A 25548-nucleotide genomic window follows, 5' to 3' on the forward strand; every position below is an offset into this window, starting at 1 on the left:
AAAATAATTAAATTGAATAAAAATAATAAAATCATCATATCGAACTCTTTACAAAAAATTTAAAGAATCAAAATTGAAAAAAAAAATATTAAAATAAACCGACTAATAAATTAAAGGACTAAATAATTGAGCTGTAATATAATTAATAATATTAATATTAATATTAATATTACATAGCAAGTGATGTGAGGAAAAAAAAGTGAATGGATAAAAAAAATCAGTGGTATTTGTCACGACTCACGAGGAAGTCATTATTGATAAGTTATTATATTATACCTCTTTCATTCTTTATTATTTATGTTTTAACAATGTTTTACGAAAACAAAATTCAATATGGTAAAATAATTATGCAATTTTTTATTTTATTTTCTTACTCACACAATAAATACTTATTTAAATTAATTAAAGTAGTTTTGTAATTAAAAGTAATAATTAATATGATTTTAAAATTTTTAAATAAAAATTAAATAAATATATATTTTTTTAAAAGAAAAAACTTAAACTTAAAATAGAAAGGTAGAGCGTAGCTTCTCTCATTTGTAGAGTGGGTTGCAGGAGGATACATACGGCCATCTCCGATTCGTCAGTCCAAAAAAAAAAGACAACTCACAATGTTGCCGCTCAAGCCTCTCCACTCAAACTTCTCCCTCCGCCCATCTCCGCCGCAAGTCGCTCTCAACCGCCTCCGGAGCATCCAGTTCCCGCCCTCCGCGCGCCGGAGCGTGCAGGTCCAAGCGACTGTCGGCGGTGGAGACCAGAGCCAGACGATGACGACGACTTCGTTGGACAGTAAAGAGATGAGGGAGAAGAAGGGGCCAATGGAACCTAGTTCCGGCGTTGACGAAGGGCTAAAAGTGAGAGCGGTGGTGACAATAAAGAAGAAGATGAAGGAGAAGATCGGTGAAAAACTTGGCGATCAGTGGGAGTACTTGGTCAACGGCGTTGGTCAAGGCATCAAGATTCAACTCATTAGCCACGACATCGACCCTGGTTACTTACTTACTTTCTCCTGTTTCTCAACTTCAACTCTTTCTTCTTACTTTTTTTTTTAATATTAATTTTTGTGTCTAAGGTTGTCGCGAGAGATCGCGAGTTCAACACCGACATCGACTTTTTACTATCATTGGTTATTTCACTTTCTGAACTTTTTGCCGCACACACGAGAGTACTGGTTTGCGCAAAACAGCAGCAAGCTTTTTTCCTTGATTTGGTTTCATGTCGTCTTGTTCGACGAGAAGCATGAGGCGTACAAAAGGGAAAACTTGTTTGGTCTACCTCGGCTGATCTGCGATCAAAACACCTTTTTATTTTTTTAATATTTCCAGCAGTGATCAAATATTTTATTTAGCATATTATGACATTACTATTGATACAGTTTTTATATACTTGATTAGGTGGAAATGCTCTTAGAATAGATATATACAGTAAGGAACTAATGTGAGGAGAGGATGGCAGTCTTCTATTGTTAAATATGTTCAAAACCTCCCTTTTATCTTTCAAGTGAGGTGAATATTAACTAGGACTTATCTTTGAGTTCTTCCTTGGGCTTGAGTCACATTTCCTAACCTAAAAATGGATATACCTTTAAAATAATTATTATAAAAATCAGCTATATTACAATATATGGTTAGATGATATGGTAATCACATCAATTAAATTCGCAAACAATTAATCGCAAATTATTAATTAAATTAAATTGTCTTCCTTAAATTAAAAAGTAATTTCACTGTTTTTCGCTTTTTACTGAATGGAATAAAAAGTAACTAAATGAAGTAAGAAATAACATAGACGAGACAGTGTTGTATTTACCCTTTAAGTGGGTACTATTGTCCTTTTGTGATTCCAGCTATTTGTTTGTTTTATCGTTGTTCAGTTACTAATTCTGGGAAAAGCGTGCAAAGCTACGTGAAAGGGTGGATACCGAAGCCGTCGAACGTATCTTACATTGTGGAGTACACTGCTGATTTCAGCGTCCCAAGTGAGTTTGGATGCCCGGGTGCAGTTCTCATCACTAATCTTCACGGGAAAGAGTTCTACCTTGTGGAGATCATCGTTCATGGCTTCAGAGGAGGACCCGTTTTCTTCCCAGCAAACACCTGGATTCATTCCCGAAATGACAACCCTGAAAGCAGAATCATATTCAATAACCAAGTGAGTCACAACTGAACCCTCTTTTCAAATTTGTTGCATGATGATCAAGAACCAAAATCTACCGGTAAACTTTCTAATTACGAACTCTAACGAGACAGGCATACTTACCGTCACAAACACCAGCTGGTATCAAAGATCTTCGGCGTGAGGATTTGCTAAGCGTAAGGGGTAACCAGCAGGGCTTAAGAAAGCAGCATGAAAGAATCTATGATTATGATACGTACAATGACTTGGGCAACCCTGATAAGGACGAGGAGCTTGCGAGGCCTGTCCTTGGGGGTCACGAGAGGCCTTATCCTCGTCGTTGTAGGACTGGCAGACCTCCCACTCTCTCTGGTACTCTTCATAAAATTTGCTTTCTTTTATGGGTTACTTTTTGTGTTGGGTTTTGGAATGAATGAATGAACAAATAGCATGTCTGATGGGGCGTGTAATGGGTGCCAATCAAATCAATTAGATCCACTGTCTGAGAGTAGAATTGAGAAGCCTCATCCGGTTTATGTACCTCGGGATGAAACTTTTGAGGAGATCAAGCAGAACACTTTCTCCGCTGGGAGGTTGAAAGCTCTGTTCCACAATCTATTGCCCTCGCTCGCCGCCACACTGTCGAGTTCAGACATTCCTTTCAAGTGCTTCTCCGACATTGACAAGCTTTATATCGAGGGTGTTCTGTTGAGAGATGAAGAGAGCAAAGGGGTAGTGGAAAATCTCCTGGTTGGCAAGATGATGAAACGGGTCCTGAGTGCTGGAGAGAGATTGTTGAAATATGAAATTCCTTCTGTTATAAAAGGTATGCTAGTGCATAAAATGCAACACAACCTTGTTTTCACCGTTTTCACCGAAAACAGCATTTATTTTAACTTTGTTCACTCTTTATGGTTCCAGGGGATAAATTTTCTTGGTTGCGGGACAATGAATTTGCAAGACAGACCTTAGCAGGGGTTAATCCAGTGAATATTGAGCTGTTGAAGGTAGTTTTATAATGCTTGTCTTGAATTATGTAATAATTTTACCTGTCTAGGAGTATCAGGTGTTTTTCTGTGGTTTCTTTAGCAGTTCTCTCTGTTTTCCACAGGAATTCCCCATCCGCAGCAATCTGGATCCTGCTCTCTATGGGCCTCCTGAATCTGCAATAACAAAGGAGCTTCTAGAGCAAGAACTTAGTGGAATGAGCTTGGAACAGGTTCTCTATATTTCTGCTGCTACATAGCTTGACCTGGTTATGCAACAGAAATTTGTTACCAATAATTTTTGTATTATGTTGTATTATTAGGCTATTGAGGAAAAGAGACTGTTTATCCTTGATTACCATGACATGCTCTTGCCCTTCATCAAGAAGATGAACGCTTTACCTGGGAGGAAAGCTTATGCCTCTCGGACAATTCTCTTCTATACAAAGGCTGGCATTCTTCGCCCTATAGCAATTGAGCTTTCACTTCCTAAAACGCACTCTTCCCCAGAAAACAAAAGAGTTTACACCGAAGGCCATGATGCCACTACACACTGGATTTGGAAGTTGGCAAAAGCTCATGTATGCTCAAATGATGCTGGCGTCCACCAACTAGTAAATCATTGGTAAGACAACTTTTCGTGGAAATCTAGATTGACTTTAAATTCATGAACGACTTAATTGGGAAGAAATAGTGCATTTGGTTAAGAGTAATATACAGTGGAAATTTGTAATGTGCAGGTTGAGGACTCATGCATGCATGGAGCCATATATTATTGCTACTCATAGACAGCTAAGCTCAATGCATCCAATTTACAAGCTGTTACACCCTCATATGCGCTACACATTAGAAATTAACGCGCTTGCTCGGCAAAATCTGATAAACGGAGGCGGTATTATTGAAGCTTCGTTCAGTCCAGGAAAGTATGCCATGGAACTTAGTTCTGCAGCTTACAAGAACCTGTGGCGATTTGATATGGAGTCACTGCCAGCAGATCTTATTCGGAGGTAATACTGATTTTGAGCGAACCCCCGCTTTTAAATCTGCCTTTCTTGTCATTTTCTACTTATTAGTAACATCACTTTGCTATTATTTTAACTTTTGGTCATATCACATAACATACTAGTATGGCAAATTTACCAAAGTGCTTCAATTTATTTTGAAATTTACAGAAATAGATAAATTTGAAAGAAAAATATCCATATGGATTAGTCATACTTGGAAGAAAAGACTTTGTATTAAGGAACTCATACTCCAATAAATGACTTCACACTGAAGAAGTAATGCTCAAATACGTTATTTTAGATACTTAATTTTCAGCGTTGTCGAAGTCATTATTGACAAAATGACTTTAATTTGTTTTTTTTTTCCACTGAAATTGTACATGTAAGTGCAACTTTAGTTTTTTTTTCTTTTTTTTATACGCGATCCTTTTTCTTATGTTTTTTGTTTTATTTTATTTTATTTTTTGTTTTTGTATATTTATTTTAGTTGATACTGGACATGGAAGGATGACAGTGTCACAAAATCTTTTTAGATGTTGTTTATTTAAGAATTTTACTTAATAAATAACAATTTGATATCGATTGGATAGAGTATGGGAAAATTAAAAAAATGAGTGAAGAAGGTTGTTGGTCATGTAAAACAAATACTAAATACTATTCAATATAGATAATAAAAAATGTTAAGAGAAACTGAAAAAAAAATATATATTTGTGAAAACTTGTGCCACAAGTTGATCTTGTTTATTATTTAGGTTTTTGATCTTTTTTTTTTATCGGCATTATTTAGGTCTTTGACGTGGTTCATGTTTAATAATTCTCTAATGTTGTAATGCAACACGTGTATATGTACATGTATATTAACATCTTCGTCATTGCCATTGTCTTCATTCTTATCCTCCTTACTTGTATTGTCATTGCTATTGTCTTCGTTTTCATCCTCCCACTTGCATTGTCAAACCTTTGCAAACAGAATATAGGTCGATAACAATCCATGATAGTATTGGATTATGTGTTGAGAGTGGTGTTATTGTAGAACTGACAAACATATTTGATAGATTGAAAAAAGATATTCGATTGGGATGGAAAAATATTATGGGTAGAGAACTTGTTATGGAGATTGAGCAGACATATTATGACGATGGTCTATATATCCGAACATTAGAGATGATGAAAGACTAGATTGACTAACATGACATTGTTGTTGATATCTATGAATATTTGTAGAAGATCTAACATGTTGATAAAAAGGCTATGATAGGGGTTGTTTAGGCTCTTGTGATGTCAAAATACAGTTGTAAAAACAAACATTAAATTGAGTATGATAGAATATTACTATTAAACGTGTATTAGAAAGTGAACTTCCATCGTTGTTTGATATTGGTGGTTGCTGAAGTGAGATGTGTAGTGGATAGTGAGTTGAATGTACCATTGCATGTATTGTGCATTGACATGCAAATGACAATCTTTTAACCATTTAAGCAATTGAAATCTTTTATTAGAGGGCAAGGGTAGGAGAAAAAAGGGGGATGGGGCAGAAGAGAAATCTGGGAAAGAGAGAGACCAAGCTCTCCAGTAACTTATAGGTTGTAGTGTTTATAGTGTTTATGGTGTTGTACTGTTTCGGAGTCCTATGTAAATTGGTATTTCTGTACCAGTTTGCTATGAAAACAAGCATGTGTTATGTCCAAAGTACAATCAAGTAAATCGAGTTTGATGCTTAGGAGATATTAACTCTTCAACTTGGTTGATGACCAATGTTATACACAATTAAATTGATATGAAATGTTTATTTAATAACCGAATTTTTTAAGTAAACATTAAAAAGTAAAAAAAAAAATGTATCAATATGTCCATTTCATTTAAATTATTAAATGAAAAGATATATACAAACAGAACAAGTAAAATAAAGTAAAAATTGAAAAGCTATAGTCATAGATGAAAGTATGATGACTTTTTAACTATGAAACATATGTTAGATAAGTAAATTGGTTCCGTTTATAATCGTGTCCTTTTTTTCAGGGGCATGGCTGTAGAAGACCCTTCAATGCCCTGTGGTGTAAAACTGGTGATTGAAGACTACCCTTATGCTGCAGATGGACTCTTGATCTGGTCTGCCATAAAAGAATGGGTAGAATCTTATGTTGGACACTTCTACTCCGAATCAAATTCAGTGACATCTGATGTTGAACTCCAAGCATGGTGGAGTGAAATCAAGTTAAAGGGTCACTGTGACAAAAAAGATGAACCCTGGTGGCCTAAACTCGATACCCAACAGGACCTATCTGGTATACTTACAACAATGATATGGGTCGCTTCAGGCCAACATGCAGCCATTAATTTTGGACAATACCCCTTTGGAGGATACGTTCCTAACCGCCCTACCCTCGTGAGAAAACTGATCCCACAGGAGAACGATCCGGAATTTGACAAGTTTATTCAGAATCCTCAACTTGTTTTCCTGTCATCACTGCCTACTCAACTTCAAGCTACCAAAGTAATGGCTGTTCAGGACACACTTTCAACTCATTCCCCGGATGAAGAGTATTTGGGTCAGCTTAACCCTCTGCATAATCACTGGATCAATGACCATCAAATCCTCCAATTGTTTAATAAATTTTCTGCTAAACTGGAGGAAATTGAGGAAATAATAAATGCAAGAAACAAAGACACCCGTTTGAAAAACCGAAGTGGTGCAGGTGTCCCTCCCTATGAACTCTTGCTTCGCTCGTCAGGACCCGGAGTAACAGGTCGTGGAATTCCCAACAGCATATCTATATGATCATTATTCACACCGTATTAGTGGAAATCATATTTATTCACCCTAAACTCCAACTTATGCCGTTAAATAAAAGAGATATAGTTTTTTTAATTGTTTTCTTCTCATATTTAATTAAATAGTTTTATGTTTCAACTAATAAAAACATTTTTTTTCTTTGATAAAGCTTTACTTAAAAATAACAACATATTTTGTTCACCTAAAAATAAATATCATTTTTTAAATTGTTCTAGTAAAATTATATTACTTTAATATAATAAAAATGTAGATATACACAAAAGAAAATATGTCTCTATTCATAATAAACAAATATTTTATATATAGAGGATGTTTTGAGAAGCTTAAACATTCCAGAATCTCATTTGTCCAAACAGTAGTGGAATTTTTGCATAAAAGAAGCACATGCAAATTCTTTTCTTCGTGTCCCACGAGTACGGGTGTATTACTGTCAAAGGCTGATAAGAGCATTAAGGTAAAGAGCGTTGGTGGTTGCATCAGACAACGAACAGTAGGGACATGCAAAATCATACGCATATATATATATATATATATATATATATATATATATATATATATATATATATATATATATATATATATATATATATATGATATCCATCTTTTTGTACACATTTCCTTTTTCATTTTTATTCTTTAGTAATTTTTTTTAAATAATTATTTATAAGAAACATTATTTTCTAATTTTATCTTTTTAATAACTACTTGTTTAATTTAAATAATTGTTATAATAAAAAATTATTTAAATTATTTTATATTTTAATAAATTTTTACTATAAAAAAAATTGACACATATATTGATATACAAATTTTCACAAGTATATAACAATTAAATGTGTTTTTCATCTTTAAATTATAAATTATTCTTCATATTTGTATTTTGTATTCAAACTAAGTATATTTCATAAAAGTCATAATATATCTTTTTTAACAAATCATATGTCAATTTGATTTGAAAAATTTCAGTAATAAAATAGATACATAGTTTAATTTAATGATAAAATGCAATTTTTTAAATTATCAGAAAAGCGTGTCTACATCCAGACCCACTTCACCACCTTATCCAATTTCTTGTACCTGTCGATTCTCTCTTCATTTTTCTTTGTCCTGTTCCTTTCGTTTTTCCTTCATAGTGGTGGTTTAAGGTTGTCACTTTTTTGTGGTCTCCACGAACTTTCTTCAAGCTTTTTTTTCTTCTAAATTCATAAATGAAATTAATAACATTTAATTATATGTGTTTTGGACACAGGGACCTAACACCTATCTAAAAATACTCAATTCCTCTTTACTCTTTCTTCCTTACAGTTTCTACCATTCGATCTCCTTTCTTTAGCTCCCGTTTGTAAGGTCCATTATTTTCTGCCCTTATGTTTAAGGGCTGCCCCAAAACAGTTGGGTCTAAGGCTGACTCATAGGGTGTCCAAAGCCCCTAAGGCAGCCTAACCCCTCTCATTTCTGCCACTTTGCAAAGGACAACCACCTTACTCTATTCTTTCCCCTAAAACAGAACTCTGCTAGGGTTTGGTTTTGGCTTGTTCATGCTAGCTCAAAGCTCACCTCGTCTCATGTAAGTTGGTCCTTGAACCGTACTCCTTCTATTCTGAGTTTGTTTTCGTGATTTCTATTAGGGTTTAGAATAGTAATCCTGTCATTCTTTCTATGTCGTTGTTCCAGTTCGTGAATCTACTCTTAGAGCTACTCGGTTCATTGGCTTAAGGGTCAAAGTCTAATATTAGCCCCTTTCCAAGTAAAGGAAGCTAGGGTTCTTTTTTTTATTCGATTGTCCTGGTGTTTTGGTCTTGTTTTCTTGGTTTGGGATGCTTGATTTACGTTATCATTATGGGAGAACTGTTAGAACCACTACTTTGGTTTGAAATGGCTATCTCTGCACGCGGGAACAGTGGAGAACCCGGATAACCTCGCCCAGGCGAGCCACTCTTGTCTAAGCGAGAATATTAGAGACTGCTCCCTAGAACCTGTGCAAACTGTCGCTCAGGCGACGTGCCCCTACTTTTGAGCGAGAGCCCATCTCGCTCAGGCGAGGAGGTCTCGCCTAAGCGAGAGGACGCGAAGACCCTGTTCCCACTTTTCGAGCTCTCGCCTAGGCGAAAGGAGCTCGCCTGAGCGAGAGTCCCTCTCGCCTGAGCGAGACCTTTCTATTTGAACGAGGAGTTGGGCGAGAGTGCGTACTTGTTTTGATATCTCTTTGTTCTTGGATGTTTGGCATATGTTTGATTGAATTACTATATTAAAGCATGAGAGGGGTGAATATGCATGAGTAAAGATGGTTTATGGGTGGTGAATGTTGAGTTTGGCATGATCTTAGTATGAAATATGAATGAATGGTTGGTTATATATGTGATCATGGATTGAGTATGAGTATAAAGATTATATTGAATAATGGAATATGTTGATGGTTTGGTTAGGACATAATTCCACGATAGTTTCGTGGTGGTGCCTCATTGGTTAAGGCGTAATCCCATGGGTCTCTAGGTGAGATCTCATGGTGGTGCCTCAGTTGGTCGGGACGTAATTCCATGACCCCTGTTAGTGGGAGTTCATGGTGGTGCCCCATCTATATAATTTAGTAAGGATTCAAGGTAAGGTTGCTTCCCGACACTCTAAATAGTCAATTAGTCTCACATAAACCGTACTGACTCTAGTGGTGGAAGTAGCAGGAGGCCTGAAACTCATTAAGGGCTAACCTTGTGTGGGGGGGATGAAACATTGTAACATTTAGCTTGGTAGAGCATCTCGGTAGAGCAGGGAAGTCCACCACAAGTGCAAGCACCCACTGAATCCGACTAATTATATATATTCGGATGAGTCGTGTCTGAGTCTTAGTGTATTGTGTGTAAGTCATAACATGATTGTGTGGCATATGCATTTTGGATTATGGGGATTGTATATAACTATATGATAAACTGATTTTCTCTCTAACTTACCCTTTTATTTGTTGTATGTTTTGTCTGGTGTGGTTTTCTCTTTTGTGATGATCATCAACTTGTTGATGTGAGCAGATGCGAGAAATACTCGTGGTCAACTGGGAAATGGTGATTCTGCTGCGTAGCCATCTAGGTTGGATCATGTTCATCTGAGTTTCTTTTAGGGCTATGGCCCATGTATTTTCTTGTCATTGGGCCTTATTTTGAAATATTGTGGGGCTACTATTACACTTTGTTACTGGCATTGTGGTGTGCCTTAGGTCATTTCTTGTTTTCTTTTGGACAACTGTAAGGAGTAGTGTTCATACTCCAGGACCTTGCTTCTATTACTATTTTGTGTAATGTTTCATTTAATTATGTTATATTTTAAATGGGACGTTACACCGTTCGATCTCCTTTCGCTCTTTTCCGCTCGGTTTTCCAGACAATCGAGGTACCTGTCTACAAGACTCTGATACTTAAGTCAGTTCAAGTTTGTTCGGATAAATGCAATTAATGTTGTAATAAATGCGAAGTAAAAGTCCTTACCAATTTACCTTGGGTTCTATTTATAGTGTTTGATATGGGCCTATGATTAAGGTTTTCTTAATTATGGCTCAATTGTTTTTTAAACTTGATTATTGACTTCTATTACTTTAATTTACAGGTCTAGTTTTGATGCAGTCGCCCGACCGAAGGGCCGTGCGTGCTGTCGAAGCCTTCATAATTATGGCGACAAAGTTCCACTAGAATGAACGTCTATGACCACTCGGGTCATGGGCTCCTTAAAATCACTCCAGATAAATTGTCATATCAACAACCCAAGGGATTATCCGTCTGTAGCGGGTGGCCTTCGATCGCTTATCCTTGGACCGCCTGAAGGTTTAGCTAGGGATGTCGATAGGTCATACGGTGCAATATGTCATTTAGAAATTAATTTAAACTACATGATCAATCGATATAAAAAAAATGGTAATAAATCCTGGGTAATTATGATCGTTCTCGTGCCTAGTTCGACATATTGTTGTAAAGAAAAGTTGGCATTATACTTCAAATCATCTAATATCCGAATTTTTTTCCTAACTCGCACTGTTCAACCAAAAATATACAATTTTGTGTCAACTAACTACAGGAAAAGCGAGGTTTATTATATCTTGTTAGAATTAAGTTATTAGATTGCCAAATTTATCCTTCATTTTGTTCTCAAGCCCTTGGAAACATTGGCTATGATTTGATTTCTGAAGAATTGAGATTTGTTATTTTTTTTTTAAAGAAAACCAAAGATATAATTTTATTGATAATTTTGTACAATAAATTTTGTAAAAATAATTTATCTTTGTAGAAAACTTGAAAATATAAAAATAAATTTAAAATTAAGTGTTGTAAAATCTAGATATTGTAACATCTAAAAATATATGTTCCGTCCATAATTCAACTCATCATTAGTAGTCACTCCTAACTAATAATTGATTATTCTTTGTTAAGCAACCACTCCTGTCTAAGATGGATAAATCATTTGAATAGTGATCAATAGATCATAAGGGTGTTCACTAGAGAGTAATATCATCAACATGTGTAAGGTTTATCCACTCTCTTCAAGTTTGTTAAGTGAACACAAACAATGTTCTCTATGAAGCTTCTAAGGACATATAACTTTTAGGTGTTTTTGCATTGTGTAAAGTATTATTTGCTTTTCTTCTTCTTGTTATTGAATGGATGTAAATCGACATTGAAGAGAAATAGTCATTGTAAATTATTTTTTAGCTCTTAAGCAACTTCAACGTTTTCGGATGTCATTCTTGCATCTGATTAGCTCAATTGTAAATGATGCATTAAATGCACTTCATGCAATATTAAATGCTCTTTTATTCTGTATGTAGCATCTAATAGCTCAATGTATTTATTTTTGAATTTGGATTCTTTGTTGGTTTTATCTGTGTTGTTTCTCTACTGTGTCTCTGTAATACATTAATTACTATTAATTTTGACGAATATATTAAAAAGATATTTAAAATACCAATACAATGTATTTTTAATGCTCAGTAGAGGACGACACCAAAAGAACCAGTAGAGAATCTAGACTCTTTATTTCTTCTTGATTAGTATGTCGTTACTTAAGTTTGTCTAAAGTGTAAAGTTGTATAAAACAAATAGTGTCAATAATTTTTTTGAAGAATATTAATAAAATATATTAATATTGTGTCATATATTAAAAAGAAAATCATAATATTTTTCATTCAAAACTATATATAGAAACATAATAATTTTTGTTCAAAAATAATATTAATAAATATTTTAGGAAATAGATTTACTAGAATAAAATTATATATATATATATATATATATATATATATATATATATATATATATAATAACTCATGTATTTATTTTCTTGATTAGTATGTCATTACTTAAGTTTGTCTAAAGCGTAAAGTTGTATAAAACAAATAGTGTCAAGAAATTTTTGAAGAATATTAATAAAATATATTAATATTATGTCATATATTAAACACAAGATCATAATATTTTTCGTTCAAAACTATATATAGAAACATAATATTTTTTGTTCGAAAATAATATTAATAAGTTTTTTAGGAAATACATTCACAAAAATAAAATTATATATATATATATATACATATATATATATATATATATATATATATATATATATATATATATATATTTTGATTCATAATTGTATTAATATGTGTGCAAATATGAATCACCATAAACAATGCACCAGAACCAATGCATGCATTGATTTTTTGGTATGTATGTATATAATATCATACAATTAAAATCAAAACAAATCTCACAAGTTCTTATTTGTTTAAAAAATTGTTGCACGTGATTTGTCTAGAATTTTAAAGCATAATATTGTAAAATCAAATCATACATTTGTGCTTTAAAAGTTTACATGTCCCAAATTTACTCTAGTTTTCCTAATTACTCCAAAAAGTGTGAGAAGCACAATTCTTCAAAATCACAATATACTACTTTAGCTCACAATATACAAAACCATGAAACTCGACATTTTAATTTCCGAAATCATAATTTGAAAAACTTTAACATTATATAATATAACAAGAAGAGATTGATTGGCCAATTATAAATTTATGTTTGCGTATTTCTTGGAAGTAAAAACTATATAATGATATCAAAAAAACCAAATAGTGAAAGTGTACACAACATTCTCACATTGAATAAAAATAAAAAAGGGATAGGAGGTGTGGCGTAGGACGATGCGACTGAGTCCTGTCAACATCTTCAAAGTAATCGTTGGAATCATCATTGTAATCATAGTAGTAGTCCAAGGGCACATGTTAGGTGGTGATTTTTATTCAGCAAGTATACTAAGTCGACATAATAAACTTAACATGTCTTATATCCATGCATAAGCTTAACAAGTCTCGTATCCAAAAGCACTTTGATTCCCTGTTCCACCTACACTTTCGGGGGCTGCCATTTGCTCTATTTGTCCTTCTAGAATTTAAATGGAAGTGGACGACACTTCCTACTCTTGTCTTTCCTTTTCTAGCTACTTCTATAATCTTATTTTACTATTATTTCTCCTTATTGTTCTCTTTATCTCAAAATAAAGAATCAAATTTTCAACCAATTTTTTACGTTACATACAATAAGCAACTACAAGAAGTAAGCATAGAAAGATCAAAACACTATAATTAAAAACTAATAAATATCTACAAGGATTCACAAGAAAATTTGAAATTGATTAAGACTACCAAATATTTTGGCACAATTCCCTATCAACAACGCCAAAAATTTGTTAAGGATTAGCGAGAATAGAATTGTGACTAATTAGCTATGGATTAGTGAGAATAGAATTGTGTGAAATTACCTATGTATTAACGAGAACAAAATTGCAAAAATTAGTTATAGATTGGAGAAAACACAATTGGAAAAAAACTAGCTACTATTTGGCAAGAATGGAATTAGGACAAATAAGCTACAAATTAGCTAGAACAAAATTGTGACAAATGAGCTATAGATTATTGAGAGCAATGTTGTGATACATTAGCTACAAACTTAAGTGAGCAAAGTAGTGAGAAAGTAGCTACAAATTAGATAGAAATTATGAAACTTTCTCACTTCAATTATCGAAGAATTAACCACGAAATAGTGAGAAATTATATCTTTCTATACATAGCTACCTAGATTTAGCAAAGAAAAATGTTTTGTAGCAATTTGATGGATAATCTTTCGCAAAACTTGGTAGCGAATGATTACTATAGAATAGGTAAAAGAAATATTTTGTAGCTAATATGCAAATATTTTATAGTGTTAGGTGGTGGTTTTCCTTTAGAAAGTGTACTGAGTAGATGTAATAAACTCAACAAGTGTCATTTGTACAAGAACTTATGCAAAATTTGACGTTAGTTTTAATCTGTTATTAAATTGTACATAAAAAAAACTTAAATTTCATATTTCTTTTTGCTTTATATATTTATGTATCTCCTTTTCAATTTTTTCCCATTTCACCTTTAGGACATCATTGGTTTCATTAGATAACTTAATTTTTTTTTCAATTCATGTTGACAATAACGTGGACAGTATACTGATTCATTTACCATTCAGCCAAATCATAAGTTATAAAATGAACTAGAACATGCTATCATATACCTATAATTACTCACAATTAAAAAATTTAAATTTTGTTAATAAAATACTTTAAAATGTTTCATTTTTTTCCCTAAATTATTTATAGATTTTCTTTTCGATATAAATTAAGATATCATTAAATCGATTTACTACTTAAAGTGGAACTTCATTTCTATATTTTATGAATATTTGATGCAATGAACAATAATAAATTAATTATGAAGGATCTATCAATTATAATATTTTATTATTTTAAACATAGAAATTATATATATATATATATATATATATATATATATATATATATATAACCCACAATTTTAAAAAATATATTTATTTAATACAACATTTAATCGTTGGATTAAAAATAAAAATTTAAAATAGATACATTATTATAACTAAAATTAAAAATACACATACATTAATTTAATTTTGACTAATAAATAATTTTTTAAAGACTTGAACAAGAAATATCCACCAATAATATATATATAGACACACTTTAATGATAAAATGAAAAAATTGTATAAAAAAATTACATGGCAGTTAATTCCATAAAAACATACATACATACATCTATATATATGAGCCGAGGAGTAAAGTGTTTGAAAATAAAATTAAGAGAAAGAAGATGAAGGTGTCTTTGGTTTTGCTCCTTCTAATTGTTGTTTCCATTGAGATTGGTATGTGATCTAAGGTTTTGAAGTTGATTTTTGGTTTAAAATAAGTTTGTGAAGTATGAAGTTTTGAGACTAATAGCTTAACATTGAATATATTATGTATCTTTTGTGAAACAGAAAGCGATGGACCATTGAAAATGATAGAGGGAAAAGTGTGTGAAGTGAAGCTATATGACTATTGTGAAAGTGATAATTGCTTGGTTGATTGTCCAAAGAAATATGGAGCAGGAGCAAGTGCTCATTGTAGCCTCACCGGGGAGTGTTTATGCGATTATCCATGCTGAGGTGCTTTTCACCTTTTCTCTTATTATGTAGGGAATTGAATCATTAATTGTACCCTTAATGTCTAATTCAAACGAAATAAAATTATTCTCTTGTCATTATATTTATTTATTTTCTTCTTCTCAATCATTTTCCAGAGTTTATATGTTCTTTACTTCAGACAATAACCCTTGAATTTTTTTTGGTATATATGTCAATAGATAGTGCAATGTTTACTTTTGATCTTATCAACATTAATTATTATAAAAGAATTGAAACAACTTTATAGGTACTGCATTTTGTAAAAAAATGTAAATATATTTTGAAATTTTTTCCTTTTCTAAATTTATGTATTTGATTTATATATTTCACTTCCTTTTCTAAAATTCATGTCTTTAATATTTTTTGAATTCAATTTCAATTGAAACATCATAATATGACTGGGGATTAAAATCGATACTTTGTTAACTCTATCTAAGTTGAAACTTTGTCAACTCCACTAAAATTAGAATTTTATGCTTTCTCTGTATGTGTGTATATGTATTGATTCATAATTATATTAATATGTGTGCAAATATGAATCACCATAAACAACGCACCAACCAATGCATGCATTGATTTTTTGATACATATGTGTAATATCATACTATTGAAATCAAAACAAATCTTGCAAGTTCTCATTTGTCTAAAAAATTGTTTCACGTGATTTGTCTGGAATTTTAAAACATTATATTGAAAAATCAAATCATACATTCGTGCTTTAAAAGTTTACACGTCCCAAATTTACTCAGTTTCCCTAATTACTTCAAAAACCGTGAGAAGCATAATTCTTCAAAATCACAATATACTACTTTAGCTCATAATATACAAAAGCATGAAACTCCACATTTTAATTTTTGAAATCACAAGTTGAAAAACATTAACATTTTATGATAACAAGAAGAGATTGATTGCCCAAATATTAATTTATGTTTATGTATTTCTTAGAAGTAAAATTTGTACAATGATATCAAAAAACCAAATAGTGAAAGCGTACACAACATTCTCACATTGAATAAAAAACAAAAAGGGATAGGAGGTGTGGCGTAGGACGATGAGACTAAGTAATGTCAACATCTTTAAAGTAATCGTTGGAATCATCATTGTAATCACAATAGTAGTCCAAGGGCATGTTAGGCGGTGATTTTTATTCACCAAGTATACTGAGTCGACATAATAAACTTAACATGTTTTATATCCATGCATAAGCTTAACAAGTCTCGTATCCACAAGCACCTTCATTCCATGTTCCACCTACACTTTCGGGGACTGCCATTTGCTTTATTTGTCCTTCTAGAATTTAAATGGAAGTGGACGACACTTCCTACTCTTGTCTTTCCTTTTCTAGCTACTTCTATAATCTTATTTTACTATTATTTCTCCTTATTGTTCTCTCTATCTCAAAATAAAGAATCAAATTTTCAACCAATTTTTTACGTTACATACAATAAGCAACTACAAGAAGTAAGCATAGAAAGATCAAAACACTATAATTAAAAACTAATAAATATCTACAAGGATTCACAAGAAAATTTGAAATTGATTAAGACTACCAAATATTTTGGCACAATTCCCTATCAACAACGCCAAAAATTTGTTAAGGATTAGCGAGAATAGAATTGTGACTAATTAGCTATGGATTAGTGAGAATAGAATTATGTGAAATTACCTATGTTTTAACGAGAACAAAATTGCAAAAATTAGCTACAGATTGGAGAAAACACAATTGGAAAAAACTAGCTACTATTTGGCAAGAATGGAATTGCGACAAATAAGCTACAAATTAGCTAGAACAAAATTGTGACAAATGAGCTATAGATTATTGAGAGCAATGTTGTGATACATTAGCTACAAACTTAAGTGAGCAAAGTTGCGAGAAATTAGCTACAAATTAGATAGAAATTATAAAACTTTCTCACTTCAATTAGCGAGGGATTAGCGAAGAATTAACTACGGAATATTGAGAAATTATATCTTTCTATACATAGCTACCTTGATTTAGCAAAAAAAAATGTTTTGTAGCAATTTGATGGATAATCTTTCGCGAAACTTGTTAGCGAATGATTAGTATAGAATAGGTGAAAGAATTATTTTGTAGCTAATATGCAAATATTTTATAGTGTTAGGTGGTGGTTTTCCTTTAGAAAGTGTACTAAGTAGATGTAATAAACTCAACAAGTGTCATTTGAACAAGAACTTATGCAAAATTTTACGATAGTTTTAATCTGCTATTAAATTGTACATAAAAAAAACTTAAATTTCATATTTCTTTTTGCTTTATATATTTATGTATCTCCTTTTCAATTTTTTCCCATTTCACCTTTAGGACATCATTGGTTTCATTAGATAAATTCATTTTTTTTCAAATCATGCTGAGAATAATGTGGATAGTATACTGATTCATTTACCATTCAGCGAAATCATAAGTTATAAAAGGAACTACAACATGCTGTCATGTAACTATAATTACTCACAATTAAAAAAATTAAATTTTATTAATAAAATACTTTAAAATATTTTTATTTTCTCCTAAATTATTTATAGTTTTTCTTTTCGATATCAATTGAGATATCATTAAATCGATTTACAACTTAAATTCGAACTTCATTTCTATATTTTATGAATATTTGATGTAATGAACAATAATAAATTAATTATGAAGGATCTATCAATTATAATATTTTATTATTTTAAACAAAGAAATTATATATATATATATATATATATATATATATAACCCACAATTTTAAAAAAATATATTTATTTAATACAACATTTAATAGTTGGATTAAAAATACAAATTGAAAATAGATACATTATTATAACTAAAATTAAAAAATACACATACATTAATTTAATTTTGACTAATAAATTATTTTTTAAAGACTTGAACAAGAAATATCCACCAATAATTAATATATATATATATATATATATATATATATAGACATAATTTAATGATAAAATGAAAAGATTGTATAAAAAATTACATGGCAGTTAATTTCATAAAAACATACATACACACATGTATATATGAGTCAAGGAGTAAAGTGTTTGAAAATAAAATTAAGAGAAAGAAGTTGAAGGTGTCTTTGGTTTTGCTCCTTCTAATTGTTGTTTCCATTGAGATTGGTATGTGATCTAAGGTTTTGAAGTTGATTTTTGGTTTAAAATAAGTTTGTGAAATATGAAGTTTTGAGACTAATGGCTTAACATTGAATATATTATGTATCTTTTGTGAAACAGAAAGCGATGGACCATTGAAAATGATAGAGGGAAAAGTGTGTGAAGTGAAGCTATATGACTATTGTGAAAGTGATAATTGCTTGGTTGATTGCCCAAATAAATATGGAGCAAGACCAAGTGCTCATTGTAGCCTCACCGGCGAGTGTTTATGCGATTATCCATGCTGAGGTGTTTTTCACCTTTTCTCTTATTATGTAGGGAATTGAATCATTAATTGTACCCTTAATGTCTAATTCAAATGAAATAAAGTAATCGTCGGAATCATCATTGTAATCATTGTAATAGTCTAAGGGCATATGTTAGGCAATGATTTTTATTCAGCAAGTATACTGAGTCGACGTATTAAAGTTAACATGTCTTATATCCATGAATAAGCTTAACAAGTCTCATATCCACAAACACTTTGATTCCCTGTTCCACCTACATTTTTCGGGGCTACCATTTGCTCTATTTGTCCTTCTAGAATTTAAATTGAAGTGGACGACACTTCCTGTTGATGCCTTTCCTTTTCTAGTTGCTTCTATAATCTTCTTTTACTATTGTTTCTCCTTGTTGTTCTCTCTATCTCATAATAAAGAATCAAATTTTGAACTAATTTTTTACGTTACATACAATAAGTAACTACAAGGATTCACAAGAAAATCTGAAATTGATTAAGAATACCAAATATTTTGGTACAAGTCCTTATTAATGGTGCCAACAAAATTTGTTAAGGATTAGCGATAATATAATGGTGAGTAATTAGCTATGGATTCTTGAGAATAAAATTGCAAGAAATTAGCTATGGATTAACGAGAACAAAATTGCGAAAAATTATCTACAGATTATAGAGAACACAATTGAAAAAAGCTAGCTATTGTTTGGCGAGTATGGAATTGCGACAAATAAGCTACGGATTAATTAGAACAAAATTATGACAAATTAGTTATAGATTACTGAGAGCTATGTTGTGACACATTAGTTATAAACTTATGTGAGAAAAGTTGCGAGAAAGTAGCTGTAGATTAGAAATAAAATATAAAACTTTCTCACTTCAATTAACGACGGATTAGCAACGAATTAACCACGGAATAGCGAGATATCATATTTTTCTATACTTAGCTACCTAAATTTTGCAGAAAAAAAATGTTTTGTAGAAATTTGATTGTTAATCTTTCACAAAACTTGTTAGCGAAGGATTAGCTATAGAATAACTAAGAAATATTTTGTAGCAAATATGCAAATATTTTACAGTGTTGGGTGGTGGTTTTCCTTTAGAAAGTGTATTGAGTCGATGTAATAAACTCAACAAGTGTCATTTCCACAAAGACTTATGCAAACTTTTACGATAGTTATAATCTGCTATTAAATTTTACATAAAGAAAAGAAAAAAAAATGAATTTTCATATTTCTTTTTACTTTATATATATATATTTATGTATGTCCTTTTCAATTTTTTCCCATTTCACCTTTGGGACATCATTGGTTTCATTAAATAACATCATTTTTTTTTTCAATTCATGTTGACAATAACGTAGATAGTATAATGATTCATTTACCATTTAGCCAAATCAAGGAACTAGAATATGTTATCACGTAATTATAATTACTCACAATTAAAAAATATAAATTTTATTAATAAAATAATTTAAAAACTTTCATATATTTTTTTTTCTTAAATTTGTTATTTGTAGTTTTTGTTTTCGATATCAATTGAGATATCATTGAAACGATTTACAACTTAAATTGGATTTTCATTTTTATTTTTTATGAATATTTGATGTTATGAACAATAATAAATTAGTTATGAGAGTTCTATCAATTTTACTCATGAATAAATATTAATTATTATATTTTATTATTTCAACATAGAATATATATATATATATATATATATATATATATATATATATATATATATATTTAACCGACAACTTTTAAAAATATATTTATTTAATACAATATTTATTCATTGAATTAAGAATACAAATTGAAAATAGATACATTATTATAACTAAAATTAAAAAATACGCTACATTAATTTAACTTTGACTAAAATTAAGAGAAAGAAGATGAAGTTGTCTTTGGTTTTGCTCCTTCTAATTGTTGTTTCCATTGAGATCGATATGTGATCTAAGGTTTGGAAGTTGATTTTTGGTTTAAAATAAGTTTGTGAAACTTAAAGTTTTGAGACTAATGGCTTAACATTGAATATATTATGTATCTTTTGTGAAACAGAAAGCGATGGATCATTGAAAATGATAGAGGGAAAAGTGTGTGAAGTGAAGTTATATGACTATTATGAAAGTGATAATTGATTGGTTGATTGCCCAAAGAAATATGGAGCAGGAGGAAGTGCTCATTGTAGCCTCATGGGGGGAGTGCTTATGCTATTATCCATGTTGAGGTGTTTTTTACCTTCTCTTCCAACCTTTTCTCAAATTTTGTAGGGAATTGAGTGCCTTAATCTCTAATTCAAAAAAAAAATAAAATTATTTTCTTATCATTATATTTATTTATGTTCTTCTTCTTAATCATTTTCTGGAGTTTATATATTCTTTACTTCACACAATAACCCTTGAATGTTTGTTGATATATATGTGACTACATAGTGCCATGTTTACTTTTGATCTTATCCATATTAATTATTATAAAAAAATTGAAACAACTTTAGACGTAATAAATTTTATAAAAGAATGTAAATATATTCCCAATAAGTCCCACATCGCTTAGGAGTCTACATCAAGCGTAGTTTAAATACTTCTTCCTCCCTCCACCCATCGAGGCGCCTTTTAAGGACAAAATTGTTACCAAGCTCCATGCTCAAAAGCGGACAATACCTTGAGAATGTTGTGATTGTTCCTAACGATGCTGTCGGATCGACTTGGGTCGAATCGAAACATTAGCGTCGAATCGCTAGGAACGTGGTAGTTGATCCTAGCGATGCTACTAGACTTGCGGCTTGAACAATTTCCTTTATATTTTTCAATTCTTTTTCTAAAATTTACGTCTTTTATATTTTCTGAACTCAATTTCAATTGAAATATCTTAATAAGATCGGGGATTAAAATTGATACTTTTTTAACTCTATCTAAGTTAAAACTTTGTCAACTCCACTAAAATTAGAATTTTATGCTTTCTTTAATTAATATTAATAAAGGTCTTAATAATTTTTATTTTTTAATCCCCAGGCGACGTATCCCTTCTCACCCAATTTTCTAGGTTTTATATGAACGGCCTGGTGGTGATGAATAACTATAGGCAATGCAAGCCACATTTGACTCGATTTTGGGGTCTTCTGTGTTCAGGGTTGTTTTTGATCAGTGGAAAAGGTGTTTAATCATGGATTGATAAATGGAAGGAGGTTAATTGTGAAATTATGAGGTGATACGAGGGAATTGGATGATTATGGTATGTACTTGTACTAGGGTTTGAGTAATTGGTGGTTTTAAGGTTTAGGAATCAATTGCATCGTGAATTAGACTAAAAGTGGTTCACTTTATGTTAATTTAATAATTAGGTGCAACTAATTGTATTATGGTCTAATGAATTTGTGAAATGAGGATGATGGTGATCTTAGGGTTCTGTGTATGCACCGCCTGGCGGCACCATGATTGCCGCTAGGTGCCAAAGGTAGATCAGTGGAACTTGGCAGTTGGACTATAGTGAGATTGGAGGATTCTGTAGAGTTAATTTAGGGTTTGAAACAATGGAGTTATAATATGTTGGATTTGGTGGTACAAGGGTAAGAAATGCATGAGGTAATACAATGTGAGATTAATAAAGCTTGGTTGGGTCTTGGAAGAGTTGAAGTTAATGATAGTAAAGTTGAGGTTTAAGTCAATTAGGATCTTAGTAGATTATGAGGCAGGTTATGATGCGAGAGTTAGAGGGGCTATGTAGAGTTGCCTAAGTTGAATTTAAGATTAATTATAGGTTGCAGTATAAGGGTTGGGTTAATCATAACTGGCTGAATATTTAAATAATGTTTGAGAACATGGTGGAATGCATGTAATATGCGTGAGTATGACATACTGTGAATAAGAAAAGTTGAACCTAAGCAAGCCTAGCTCTTGGTGTATTTGGATTGGTGAATCTATAAGGGAATAAGAACATTGGTATGAAGTTAAACTTGTGAGAATTAAGGCAATTAACTTGGTAGAGAATATTGTAGGTTATGATGCCTAAATTGGGGACTTCAATCTTTTCTATGAGCCTAAAAATAAGTATTGTGCAAGTATTGGTCTAGCGCCTGACAATGGTGTTTGACCCACCAAACGGTAGCTACCAAAATAGAGGAGTACTTGAGCGCGTGGCGCCTAGCGGGGAGGGTCGTCCCGCCAGGCGATACCTGTAGGACAGAGGATTTTGAAGCGCTTGGCGCCTGGCGGTAGATGTGCTTCGCCAAGCAGTTTGGAATGCAGTTTCACTTGGTGGCTCTAGAGTAGTGTCAAACGATAACACAGAGGCCGAATGGTTGTTTCCTTTGGGTGTGTTTGGTCTACATTGCTTTGGTGATACCTTAAAAATCGACTTGTTGGAGTGTTCCTTGAGTTATGGCTCAGAATGGTATCCCTTGAATTATGGCTCGGGATAGAGGGTAAACACGTGACATTCCTTAAGTTATGGCTCGAAATGACATCTCTTGAGTTGTGGCTTGGGATGACGGATGAACACGAGAAATCGTTGAGTTGTGGCTTGGATTGACGAGTGTTGCCAGTGTGAGTGTGCGAGTTGTGGCTCGTACGGATGGGTCCAAAAAGATTGCCCTCCTCGATATTTATCTGACGAGTTTGGTAGTGTTGGGACATTACGAACTATGCTTCATATTGGGAACTCAACCTGGTATTACAGGGTATAGTCCGTAGCAGGTTTGCCATACGTGTTCTATAAGTTGTGGCTTATAGGTGTGGTAGCAAGGATAGAGTTTCTTTGATGTGTATGTGCTTATATATATGAATTATATATATGATTTTATATTGTTAGCTCACTCTATCTGCTTGTATTTGGCGATGATCGTGTATTCGGGAGCAGATGATGTTGCAGGTGGTATTGGTGAGGCATAGATCAAAATGGGGTAGTATGGGATTTTATGATTTCTGCTTACTTTCATTATTTTGTAATTTGGTTTTGAAAATAGATTTGAGATTGTAATACTTGGAGTTAAAATTACGATTATTGTAATTCACTATTGATATATGGATTTTAATTTTCTAGCATTTTGGGGAAACATAATATATTAAATAAGGTTTATTTATATTTTCTATTTTATTTTATTTTAAAATTAATAATATTCAACGGAGATGTTACATAAACGACCGTAGGATCACTTCCTAAGTATTAAATTTACATTGTTTAATTTGGTCGTGTATGACCTCGATCAAATTTGGCACCGTTGCCAGGGACCAACGTTTTTGTCAGAGTTTATTTTCAGTGTTGTTTTGTCTTGTGTAATCTTTTATGTGTGTGTGTGTATTGTTTCGTGATATGTGGGTTAAGTGTGGTTGAAGTTTGATGTTCATTGTTATGTAGTGTGTTGTTAATGTTCTATTCAATCCTTCCATTTGAGTGTTTCTATTTCAATGAGTGCGTGTTGCTGTTAGAGTGATTGTAGTGGTAGTTGTAGTAGGAAAATTGTGTAGTTTTTCAGCAAAACTTCAAACGGTCATAACTTTTGCTACAGTTACCGAAACAGGGTAAATTTTATATGCATTTATCGTAGAATTTAATTTTCTTTGTAATACTTACACGTAAGCGGGTAGGCAATTTCATAATCTCAAAAGAAAGTCATGTTCTTATTTAAATGATTTTTCCCTATTTTCAATCAAACTTTATCTTTAGTTCATGTAGTTAGGTTTCGAATTTTAGTTTCAAATTTTTAGTGATAGGTGTTATGATTTTAGGGTGTTTATGAAAAAATTTCAGGTCATTTAGAGGTACTTCAATTTTATGTCACTTTTACCCCTAGGGTTGACTTTGACTTTAAGTTTACTTTTATTGTTTGGATTGCATTATCTGATATATGGTGCATGTAAGACCCGAGAAAAAAATTAAATAGTAATTAAATAATTATTTAATAAATGTGGGTAAAGAGAACCTTTAAGGTAATAAATACGGAGTATTATGACGTGGAAAAGTATTAGCTCAAGTGGTTGAGAGTACTTTGATTGTGTGAGAGGACTTGGGTTCGAGTCCTATGTATGTTATTTTTGTGTGTTATTAAATTGGTATTATTTTTATGTATATTAAACGTGTGGTGGAGTTTTATAATAATTGAATTATATTGATTAGTATGAAATATGAATTGGTTGAATGGTTAGGCATTGAGTTGGTATGTGCATGACTGTGGGTTCAAACCTTGGAGGGCCCAAATGAAACTTTATTTTTTTGGCTATTTTGGTCTTGTCTTGAATTTGAAGGGTTAAAGGAACCCTAGTAAACTTAGCAGTCAAGGATGGCTGAAAAGACAAGAGAAAACCAACAATAACCCTACCTTGCAGAGGGTATTGTGAGGTAGACAGAGAGTGAGGAATTGAGAGCGTGAGTGGATCCGTGGGGGCTGAATTGAGAGAAGCCAAGGGAGGTCATTTTGAGTTCAAGGAAAGAAGTAGAAGAATACTCGGGGAAAACTTTAATTCAGGTTAGGGGAGTTCATTTTGTGTGTTTTATGTTTTCATGTTGTTCTGGACTTATTGGAATGTGTAAGATGGACATTGTCACTTCTTTTCGCATTTTCTGGAAATTCCCAGAAACCACCTGACGGCATTGAAGGCCCGCCAGGCGGCTCATGCCTCCAGAGTTAAATACTGGGTTCGTGTATGCACCGTCTGGCGGCTAGGCTCTGCCCGCCAGGCGGCACAAACTGTTTTGTTCAATTTCTGCGGACTTTTGGATTTT

The 25548-nt window shown here is 32.1% G+C and overlaps 1 protein-coding gene across 1 annotated transcript; it reads left to right on the top strand.

The window, feature by feature from the left end:
- The first annotated feature begins 542 nt into the window (after nucleotides 1–542).
- Nucleotides 543–6974, top strand: LOC114178542 (lipoxygenase 6, chloroplastic). Its single transcript, XM_028064520.1, has 9 exons — nucleotides 543–990; nucleotides 1874–2151; nucleotides 2250–2487; nucleotides 2609–2941; nucleotides 3037–3122; nucleotides 3227–3334; nucleotides 3425–3726; nucleotides 3842–4108; nucleotides 6125–6974. The coding sequence occupies exons 1-9, from the start codon at nucleotides 612–614 to the stop codon at nucleotides 6882–6884; spliced, it is 2751 nt and encodes a 916-aa protein (XP_027920321.1). The 5' UTR covers nucleotides 543–611; the 3' UTR covers nucleotides 6885–6974.
- Nucleotides 6975–25548: the final 18574 nt, after the last annotated feature.

This window comes from Vigna unguiculata, chromosome 3 (genome assembly GCF_004118075.2).
Source record: "Vigna unguiculata cultivar IT97K-499-35 chromosome 3, ASM411807v1, whole genome shotgun sequence".
Lineage (NCBI taxonomy): Eukaryota > Viridiplantae > Streptophyta > Magnoliopsida > Fabales > Fabaceae > Vigna > Vigna unguiculata.

Coding starts and splice junctions, on each gene's coding strand:
- LOC114178542 (XM_028064520.1), top strand. CDS start 612: ATGTTGCCGCTCAAGCCTCTCCACTCAAACTTCTCCCTCCGCCCATCT. Junction 3,335..3,424: donor GTGGAATGAGCTTGGAACAG/GTTCTCTATATT, acceptor TTGTATTATTAG/GCTATTGAGGAAAAGAGACT. Junction 3,727..3,841: donor CACCAACTAGTAAATCATTG/GTAAGACAACTT, acceptor TGTAATGTGCAG/GTTGAGGACTCATGCATGCA.